At 39.9% G+C, this 11,024-nt stretch overlaps 1 protein-coding gene across 1 annotated transcript; it reads right to left on the bottom strand.

Annotated features, from left to right (window-relative positions):
* Nucleotides 1–2,442: 2,442 nt before the first annotated feature.
* On the bottom strand, nucleotides 2,443–6,464 carry TCHHL1 (trichohyalin like 1). Its single transcript, XM_072768894.1, has 2 exons — nucleotides 6,313–6,464; nucleotides 2,443–5,825 (listed from the first exon to the last, which is right to left on the bottom strand). Exons 1-2 carry the CDS (start codon nucleotides 6,448–6,450, stop codon nucleotides 3,246–3,248), a joined length of 2,718 nt encoding a protein of 905 aa, XP_072624995.1. The 5' UTR covers nucleotides 6,451–6,464; the 3' UTR covers nucleotides 2,443–3,245.
* Nucleotides 6,465–11,024: the final 4,560 nt, after the last annotated feature.

Here is an 11,024-nt window from a genome sequence, read left to right as displayed (position 1 = left end):
GAATTCTCTTGTTTATTTATGGTTGTACCTGTCTGCTCTTTGTCTCTCCCTTCCCTCATTAGAATACAAGCTCCAAGATAGAGAGTACCTGTTTGTCTTGTCGCTTCTGTATTTCCAATTCTTCACCCAGTATTTGGAATCAACATAAATTTTTAAATAAAAATTTCGGTATGAATGAATGAAATCCAACCTTGAACACTGAGGTTGTATCCTAGGATAAGCAGGAATTGGAATTCAATAAAAGGGGAGGGAGAGAAATTATTTTAGGTGGAGGGCACTTGAAAGCCCATAAGGAGTGGAGAATGAAGGATGGATCTGGAAAATGGGTTTAAGGCAGACTAGGGAGATACTGTAGTGGATTAGATATGGAGAATAAAAGAAAGTAAATGACGATTACAAAGTTTATGCCTTTGAAAGAGATAGAATGGTATAGAGAGGACAGAATGAGGAAACTGGGAGGACAAGCCAGTTTAATGGGGGAGTGACTGGCAGTCTTAGGGGTCATATCTTGTGAGCGATTGGACAGATTGGATTGAAGTGCTCGGTCAAGTGTAAACAAGGTGAGTTGCGACTTACCATTGTAGAAGAGACACTAGTAACTTGGGCTAAGGACAGTTTCTCAGAGAGAAAGTCCAGAAAAAAATAGCTTTTGGTAAGAGCCTGCAGTCTTGGGAACTGGATGAGAAGAATCCACAAGAGAAGGGGAAGGACCAGTAAAGTGAGAGGCAGTCATCAGTAGGAACTGCCACAACAGGTCTCAAAACATGGAGGTTAGCGGTCTCTAGGCTTGTCAGATGAAGGGCAATTCCATCTTCAAAGGAAGAATATTTATAGGATGGTGGAAAAAATATTGCTTTGTGGTAGGGATAGAACAGAGGGCAGAAAGAGGGAGAGAAAAATTGGATGGTTGCTTGAGTGTGAAGAGAGTGTTTAAAAACTATTATTTATTTTTTGAAAATGAAGAAAATCTCAAATCAGGAAATAAATGTCATATAGAGATAGCTACTGTTGAGATTTTTGTTCTCATACTCTGCCTATTTATCTATTAATCTTTAAGTGGAATCATACTCCATTTACCATTTTATAATCATTGGAAGCTTAGTATTTTATGAATCCCTTCTCAATTAAATAAAATCTTATAATTCTACAATTATAATATAATCTCATAATTTGTCATGATTTTTGACATTCCACAGTATGCAGTGACCATGATTTAGTTAACAATTCCTGTAATGATGGACATTTAGGTTGTTTCTGGGTTTTGCTATATTTTTTTTTAAAATATTTTTTTGGGTTTTGCTATCTTTAGTACACTACAACTAATATCTTTGTAGATGAATTTTTATACGCATTCCTGATTATTTCCTTATAATGTCATCTGGGAAATATTTAAAAATGTTTTTGTGTGTATTATTGAATTGCCATCTGGGAAGGTTGTACTCATTTATATATCTATCATCTGTATTACAGAGTTTCTGTGTTTCCATAATCAAATCACTGTGTGCTTATTAAAAACAAATAGCATTTAATAACTTGATAAGTGAAAAATTATTTTTAATCTGCATTTCCTTTAAGTCTAGTGAGGATTTCATATATTTATTGGCTATCTGTATAGCTTCTTTTGCAATTTGTTACATATAACCTTTGTCATTTTTGTGGTTCCTGACATATATTGCTAGTGGTTTGTGAGAAAGACTGATGAGTTTAAGCTCTAGTATATATTTTTCTTTTTTGTGAGTTGCCTCATGTCTCCTGGTCATTAAAGAGTATGTACGTATGTATGTATGTATGTATGTATGCATTTATATTGGGATATTCATTCATGATCAAAGGTAGAATGAACAGAGCTGAAAATGTTGGAGGGCAAGGAAGTACAGGGGAATTTTAGATTCTGGAAGAGGTGTGGGATGGAGTGGAAGAAGATTTAACCTTGAAGGCAGGATGCAACAGGAGATGGGGCATTTTGGCTTCAGGAAACATATGATATCTATTTTACTCTTTTTCTAAGTCATTACTAGCTCTGAGGCATCATCCTTTAATCACAGGCATTTATTTATTTATTTATTTATTTATTTATTTATTTATTTATTTAAAGATTTCTAAATTTATTTTAGAGAGAGAGCGTTTAAGTGTGCACCAGAGCAGGCGGAGGAGCAAAGGGAGAGGGAAAGAGAAACTCTAGGCTGATTCCGCACTCAGCACAGAGCTCCACATTGGGCTTGCTTTCACAACACTGAGATCAGGACCTGAGCTGAAACCAGAAGTCAGCTGCTTAACCTACTTTGCCATCAAGGTTCCCCTAATAGCAGTGTTTTAAAATAACTGCAAATCTCCTAAGATTGTTTTTGTTTCTGATCAGTGTTTCCAAGGCTAGATGGAGAAATAAAGGGGAAAAAAACAGCAGCAGAAGATATTGATAATGAGGTTATTTATTTCCTACTTTTTCCACATTACTGTCAACAAACCATATAGGTAAACATTTTGTAGGCTTAGTGGAGCATTGGTTATAAGAGCTTCTTATGGAATGAAACATACATTAGATTTACATTCTGTGTCTCCTTCATAATTATTCTTGCTTATTTGAGCCAGAAGCTTTGAAAACACTGTGTAAGGAGTGGGATTTAAAGGAATGAATGAATGAATCTGTGGCATAATTTAGTTGCACCTGGACATTAACAAAGAGTCATGAATCTACTCTGATTGGGTGCTAGAAAGTCATAATTATTTTATGTTATGGTGATATCTGAGATTGTCTTGAAGGATAAAATTTTAGGATAAACTTGAACTCTGTTAGGAAATGTCATGAAGCAGAATAATTGGCATATATGAATTAATTTTATTTTATGGGGGTGGTATTGCAGAGTCTCATACTCACTATAGCCACATTATAAAAAGCCAACAAATCAATTGAAGAAATCGACATATGTTAAAGATATGAAAGGATTTTTTTTCTATTCCTAATGACAGGTAAATTGTGAAAAACTGTCTCATGAGAAAATCCATTTTGGTACTTGGAAGTATCATCATATGGTAGGATTTTTGGTGTGATATTTCTTTGGTGGCATCTCCCACTGCTGAATACTTCCTTATTTGCTTTTGTAGAGATCTAGGAAAGGAATTTAAAGAATTATTAATTTGCTTCTCAATGTGTGCATGTGAGCATTGAGGGTGATTGGGAGGGAAGAAGTCTGGGACATGTTGAGATGTATGAAGTTCCTTGGAATTTCTTCTGGGATCATAATGATTCACTGCTTTTTGGTGCTTGCCTCCCTTTGTAGTACTGATTTCTTTTCCTGAGGGTGGCCCTGCATATCTGAGGCTTGGGGAGCTGATGTTTGCTGTGCATCAGAAGGATCTGCATCAGGCAGATGTTCCCAGTTGTAATATTGTAATGCTTGGCTGTCACTGAAGATGATGGGACAATCTGAGCCCTCACTGGTGAGGGATGCACTTGACTGGTTGTTGAGGAGCTCTGGGCTTGACGCTCTAGCTGACAGAGCTTGATTTTGCTGCTCCACTGGGGTCATATCCATTTGTTGCAGTATCTTCTCTTGCAGGTACTGGTACAGAGGACTGGAATAGATTGTACTTCTCTCCACAGAACCAGATTCTTGGTCCATCTGCATCTTCTCTACAAGGCTTGACTGGGGGACTGAAACATCATATCCTTTCTTGGCTGGATTTTGTTGGTCATTGGCTTCTCCTGCCAAATATTGGGGGCCTTCATCCTCCTCTAATGTTGCAGGTTCATCTCTTTCAAAGTGTGCTTTGGAGGAGGCTGAATTGTCATCCAGATTTTTTACTGGAGCCTCCTGGGTCTCCTGTGCTCTACTTTCCTCTCCTTTGGTACTTGGGCTCTGCGCCTTTAACTTTTTTCTGCTGTCTTCCTTTGCTGAAAGCTGTCTTATGGAAGACTGGTCAGTGACATCTGCCTCCAGTGTACCTGGGATCTCTGTCTCAAGGGACTTTCTGTTTTCTCCTCTTGATATGGACTTCTGTGCTTCTGGATGTCCATCAGGGTGCACAGCTGGACCTTGGTCTTTGGTCCCTAAGCCCTGACTCCTGTACTCTTCTCTGGCAGCCCATTCTGATTCCTCGGTGAGCTTATCTTCTCCTCTGACTTCCAGCACCACTGCCTCCTGAGTTCTGCTTTCCTCACCCAGTGCTACCTGTTTCTTAGTGTCTGGGTTATTATTGTGACTTCTTTCCATAGACTCTCTAAGAGGGTCTACTTTATTCTGGGAATCTCCTTGCACAGGTGGATCAGTTGTCTCTGAGCTGTTGTCACCATCCTCTGGAGTAAGGCTATTGGGAATTTCCCAAGAACTCTCATTATTCTGTGTGATTGTGGCCTCGGGATCCTCTCCCAGATAACCAACATCCTCCTTGACTGGCTTGTCATGAGTCTTGGTGACATTCTCATTTTCTTCTCCAGACGGGTTCTTGAGTGGTGCTAAGTCTTGTGTTCTTTCTCTTGCTCCTGGTGTCTCTTCTGCTGCAGGGGCGTTTTTGCTGCTCATACGTGCTTCTGCTATGCCTTCCTCAGCATGTCTTGCCTCTTCTCCTGGGGTGACTGCTCTTTCAATTTCAGAATGGTTCTGTTCTCCTTCTGAGCTTGACACTTGTGTTTTAGAATCTTCTACAGCATCCCTTTCTTTTGATGACTCTTGGAGTTCCTGATACTTCCCATCCTGTGATTGGTCTTCCAGGGTTGATAGCTGAATTTTTCTCTCATTTTCTTTCTGCCCTGCTGTTCCATGGGCCATAGGGCTTCTCCTCTTCTTCCTTATAACTTGAGCATCAGGTATTTCTGAAACATTTCTGATATCACCTTGGACAAGCAGGTCCTTTGTTTCATGTTTTTTTTCTTGTGCTGGTGGTTCTTGGGTCTCAGATGCTCTACTGTCATCCCCAGATTCAGCTAGATTCTTTGTTTCAGGTGGTGTCCTATCGGCATCCTCTCCTTGTCCTTGGGTCTCAAATGTACTACCATCATCGTCAGGATCAGTTAGTTTCTCTGTCTGCAATGGTTTCTGGGCAGTAGCTTGTTCTGGTAGATTGGTATGCTCTGAACTGGGCTCATATTTTCCTGTCAGCGACAGTTCTTGTGTTTTAGAATGTTCCTTAACATCCTTTTCTGTTGCAACTTTCTGATCTTTGGAAGGCCTCTTTGTTGTTTTTCCTGGTGGAGAACTTTGGAGTCTCAGGTTCCCTTCTTGTTCTCCAAATCGATCACTTTTCTTCGTGTCACTTTGTTCCCTGACTGGTTTATCTCTTTCCCTGGGACTCTCCTTTTCCTGTCTCTCCTGCTTTGTGGGACTGTCAGTCTGTTCTGAATCTGCTGTTAGCTTATTTGTCTCAAGTTGAACTCCATTGTCTCTTGTTGCTGATACATCTTGGGCCACATCCTGGCTCCATTGATCTCCTTCTGGGTGTTGGTTCTCAGGGTCATTGCGCCCGGATGCTTCTACTGGCAGATTGTAAGTCTTGGTGTTTTTGGCCCCATTGTATCCAACTGCCCCCCTTCCCACGAAGCTGAGCTGAGCTGATGATGTCATTCCTGAAGGAGGTACCACTCTGTCTTGAGTTGGTGGAGTTTGTTCTGTCTGCTGGCCAGTGCTACTGGTCACCTGAAGATCTAGATCATCTGGCTTCTCCTCTGGTTTAGACACTTGTCTTGGTTCTGATTTTAGTAAGGATTGTATATCAAGATAGCAGAGGTTCAAAAGGTTGAAGATTGCAAGAACAAATTCATCAAAACTGATGGTGCTCTTGTCAATATTCAGAAGGTTCAAGTTTTTCTCCACAGCATGAATGGCATATGGCTGCATGAAAACACAGTGAGAAATCAGCCTATTTATATGAAGTCAAGCACCCATAGTATCTGCATGTCTCCCAAGAATCCTTTTTTTTTTTTTTTAAAACATTATTCCTCAAGACCTAGTGAAAATTTCCCCAAACAGTATGAGTTTGTTGATTCTGGATACCATTTTTCGCCAGGAAGCTATGCTAAGAAGGAACTTTTACATCACTCTGAGTTGCATTTATATGTATACTGGCTCATGACTCCTTTCAGAACCTACTTTGCTGAAGCATAGCCCCAGGGAGGAAAACCTCATTTTCCTCTATAAGGTCGATTAAGCAATTGCACGCAGTAGGGAGCTGAGATTGGAAAAAATTGTTCAAAATCAGTGAGTGCTGAGAATTGGTAGCCAAATGTAAAATAGGCAGGGATCATCTATGCACATCTTGCATAGATTATGGAGAAAGGGTAAGTGGGGGAGAATTTCCAGAGCTCTGTGAATACCACACCTGAAGAATGTCCCCAAACTCGCCCTGAATGAGCTGTTTCAGCTCTGTACAGGTCAGTGTTGCCTTGTTACCGTCCTCCTGGGCATACTTGTGGAATGTCTTGATTATACAGAGGACATCTCTCAGGAGCCGAGGCATCTTTCCCAACTCAGGAAACTGTGAGAAAGAACAAAGTTCATTTTTTTTCAGGAAGGAGATACTGAGGTTATCCTTTTCTCTGTCCCTCCCACAGTTCTACTGGCATCATATACTCTATTCTGTTTATCTCTATCTATTAATATCTTGTATCAGAATTTCTTCTTTTTTGTATCAGAATTTCAATGATTAGTTTTGTACCAGATAATGTGGTGAGATCAGATCTGGCACAGGTAGATATTAGAAGCAACACTTCATCCCACTCTGTGGAAAACAATGACACGTGTTCAGAGAAAGCTGTATTGCAAAAAGAAGTGGAAAAAGAATACAAATATAAGTACTGAAATGTGCAAATGATGTCGACAGAATGGGACCAATCCTTCCAGCATTAACTGAGAGTGTCCACCTATTTTCCTCCTACCTTGGCTTGGCATAACTCCTCTGCTTAGGAAAGTATAATTTTTAAAGTTAATAAAGCTTCTAGAAGAAAGAGAAGTAATGCCAAAAGTATCAACCCCTATGCAGACTGAAGCAACATGTTTTTACCAAGAAGACATGGCTTAGTGAATTCACTGGAAAAACAAATAGAATTCTGACCCCTCAGTCATTAACCATCACTTAAATGACTCTGTATTTTCATTTTAATATAGCCTTGAGTCCCGGGTCCTGGATCTTGTTAAATACTATTCATGCCTACGTCATACAGTTTATATTTTTTTAAAAAAGACAATGCTCAAAGTAGTTCCAAAGCAAAGAATGCATCTGGGGGGCTGGAGCTCCCAGTTTAGTGGCAGTAATGGTGCTCGATTAGACTTGAGATATGTCTCCTCTGGAATTCTTACACAATCTCACATATAAGCAGAGCAGCAACCGAGATCCCAAGTATGCTCAAGCATATAGCCTATGAGACTTACCTTGTTCACGAATGAGAGCAAGAAGAATAAAATGTGCAGCAGGCTGTGAGCTGACAGCAGGCGTTCAAACCTTTTATTGAGTTCCTAATTGCACAGTTAGGAAGGAGACACCTTCCGGGTGTAATGCTCTGATTCATCACCACCAAACCCAGTTCTCCCCTCCTTGTCTACTGTCAGCTTCTCTTATTTTTATTTCCTTCTTTAGGCAGCTTCAGTTAAGTCTTGCCTTTAGACTCATCCAAAGGAAGGAGAGGGGATATTTTGTTTCATTCACTGACTTATAGTTTTGAAGAATCTTTGGAGTGGTGTTGGCTTTTTTTTTTTTTTTTTTTTTTTTTGAGCTGAGAACACAATTACATTTCTGTTTGACAAATCATAGGGCTGGCAGGGACCTCAGAAGTCATCTGATTCCTCCCTCTGCCCACAGGATGGACTGTATTTGACCTAGCTGGACAGATGGGTGTCAATCATGTGTTTAAAAATAGAGGCCCCACTGAGCCATGTGACAAGAGTGGAGATACCAGTTAATTCAGGTGTTTCAATGCTCTACTCTCCTTGCCCAGAGGCAGAGTTAGAAAAAAAAATCTTGCTGGGTGTGCAGAACTTTGCTTACTTACCTAGGATATACCATTTTAAAAAAGTGATTGATATCTGCTCTTTAAAGGTGCTTTTATAATTCAAGGAGCTTAGAAATGGGCATCCACAGTCCTGTGTTCTTTTTGTGAAAGGAAAAGAGAGACCTAGAAACCACCAATCTGAGGACAAGTGGAGGAGAGACTGAGATGCTAAACTGGTAAATGTTTTTATTACCTTCTGGATCTGGATCCCTCTTCAGAGAGAATATTTAATTAGCAGGAGAATTAGATTTGTTGTTTTATTAGATATTTAAAAAGATATAGAGTATGTTTGAAAACATTCTTGCCTGCATTTTTTTAAAAGACTTTTTTTTTATGAGAGACACACAGAGAGACACAGAGACATAGGCAGAGGGAGAAGCAGGGAATCGATCCCTGAACCCTGGGATCATGACCTGAGCCAAAGTCAGACACTCAACCACTGAGCCACCTGGGAGTCCCTATTCTTGCCTGCTTGTAAAAGGATGTAAGAAATAGACCCATGAAAACAAGTGTAAAAGGCAAATACCAAGAGAATGGAGGGGTGGAGATGGAGGTAATTTTATAAGTCTGAGGCTAAGGACAGCATCACTATTGAGCAAAACCTTTTCCTGATCTTCCTGATAATCAAAGCAAGTACAAGGGAACTGAGTTTTTTTTTGAGGGAGGCAGTAGGGAAATCCATGTTGATAGGTTTCCACCTGTAAAGAAATTTCTCAACATTGTCCTAAAAGACAGAAACCTCTTTCTGAGAATTGGGATTGGCATGTGAAGATCATCTTAATTCTGATCAATCAACATCTCCTGAGTACCAACTATTTCTCAGCCATTATGCCAGGCACTGTGGTGTTTAAAGTTGAGTAAGTTCTGTATCCCTGCTCTGGAGGTCACAGGCCAGTTTCATGAGAAATGGTTGAAGGAAACATTAACATCAAGGCTGGATTGGAAAGAAAGGGGAGCATAACAGCTGTTTTAAAATGTTTGAAGGGTTTTCATGGGGATGAGGAATGGGATGGGAAGAGAAAGGAACTTAAATTCATTGAACACCTAAGACACACCAAGTACTTTACGTGGGCTGTCTTACTTTCTTACTTAATCCTCATAGACCTTTTAAGTAGTTATTATCCTCTTTTAGCAGATAAGGAAGTTAAGGCTCTTAGCTGTTAAGTAACTTGCCTATGGCCATGTGCCCAATAAATGACAAACCTGGATTTAGAATTGAAATGCCTCAAGAATATATCTCTGAGCTCATGGTATCTCCATTATGTTGAATTCCTTATTCTGTGTAAAGCCAGAGAATAGAGCTAGAATCAGTGATTGATAATTTCTAAAAAGAAGTCTTTAGTTTTTGTTAAGAACTCTTTAAGGAGCGGTGTTGTCTGACAATGATGTAGACTGGTCCTAAGGTTAACAAGATCCCTGTCACTGGAACTGTCAAGTAGAGGCTGAATCACAATCCATTGGCTGGGTTATAGGGAAGTCCTGTCACAGCAGGAGGCAAGGCTGGAGTGGCTTACAGTGAAGAGCACAGAACTCTTCCAACCCTAAATATCTATATTTTTATTTTTTATTTATTTTTTTAAATAATAAATTTATTTTTTATTGGTGTTAATTTGCCAACATACAGAATAACACCCAGTGCTCATCCAGGTTTGGATCTTGAACAATGTAAGGGCTGTCTCCTCAGCCCTTTTTTTTTTTTTTTCTCCTCAGCCCTTTTATAGGCATTCCTATTTTTTCAGAGCTTACTTAAGACTTTAATTAATACTCATACTTCTCGGGATCCCTGGGTGGCACAGCGGTTTGGCGCCTGCCTTTGGCCCAGGGCGCGATCCTGGAGACCCGGGATCGAATCCCACGTCGGGCTCTTGGTGCATGGAGCCTGCTTCTCCCTCTGCCAGTGTCTCTGCCTCTCTCTCTCTCTCTCTCTGTGACTATCATAAATAAATAAAAAAAAATACTCATACTTCTGGGTGGGTAATGACTCAAGGTCTGGCAGAGGCAAGAGAGAGTTGGGAGGATAGGGTAAGAATACTTTTTTGTTTAAAAAAGTTATTTAGATTGCTATATAATAAACCATAAACAATTCTACTATTACTGAAAAAAAGACCTGGTTGACCTTTCTTCTTCCAAAAAGAGATCTCTAATAGTCCCTTCATGATGTCCTCTCCCTTCTAATTTTGTGCAGGGACAGTGAAGAAAGGGAGAGAGACACAGTGAAAAGAAATTGATTAATAAAGAACTGTATCTGAGGTGCCTGGGTGGCTCAGTGTGTTAAGTGCTGGACCTTTGATTTTAGGTTGGTCATGATCTCATGGAACGCAGCCCCAGCTTAGAGTGGATCCTATTTGAGATTCTCTCTCTTTCTCCCTCTGTCGCTCCCTGCTCACATGTGGGCTATCTCTCTCTCTGTCTGTCTCTTTCTCAAATAAACAAACAAACAAATAATAAAGAACTATGTTTGAAAGTCTATTGCTTTTCAAAGGCCACACCTGAAGTCTTCAGTGAAGGCTCCAAATAAAACCCATATGAAGGCTACTTCGGAAAAGACGGCTAATAAAGCAGTTTTAAAAAAGATTTATTTATTTATGAGATGGCCACGTGTGGGCAGGGGAGGGGCAGAGAAGGAGAGAAAGGGACACACTGGTTCTACCCTGAGTGGAAAGCCTGAGTGTGAAGCCTAGATGTGGGACTGGATATCATTACCAGAGATCATGACCTGAGCTGAAATCAAGAGTCCTACACCTAACTGAGGGAGCCATTCAGGTGTCCTGCTAACACAGCAATTTTTAATGATTCTCTGTAATACTGGAAAATGTAACAAGCAAAGAAGAAGACTCCAGCTTTTATTTATAATTTTGTTATCTTTTTTCTTATTATAAAAGTGTTCAAGATGATGGTAGACTGAGCAAATGTATATTCTTTTGTCTTTCCAGGAATCCTCTAAAATAAAAATATACAAGAAATAAATGTACCAGAACTATAAGCAGAACTGGAGAATTATAGCTTAGATTCAGGAAATTTATGGAAGTTGAAAAGTGGATGCTTG

The sequence above is a fragment of the Canis lupus genome, chromosome 12 (assembly GCF_048164855.1).
Source record: "Canis lupus baileyi chromosome 12, mCanLup2.hap1, whole genome shotgun sequence".
Classification (NCBI taxonomy): domain Eukaryota; kingdom Metazoa; phylum Chordata; class Mammalia; order Carnivora; family Canidae; genus Canis; species Canis lupus.
Note: the sequence above shows the minus strand (reverse complement) of the source record. Positions and strands in the feature narration are given on the sequence as shown.

Bases quoted from the DNA above. Each gene is read 5' to 3' on its own strand.
- TCHHL1 (XM_072768894.1), bottom strand. From the start codon at position 6,450: ATGCCTCGGCTCCTGAGAGATGTCCTCTGTATAATCAAGACATTCCAC. The intron at 5,826-6,312 runs GTGTGGTATTCA...GTTTTCATGCAG, and splicing joins AGTTTGGGGACATTCTTCAG to CCATATGCCATTCATGCTGT.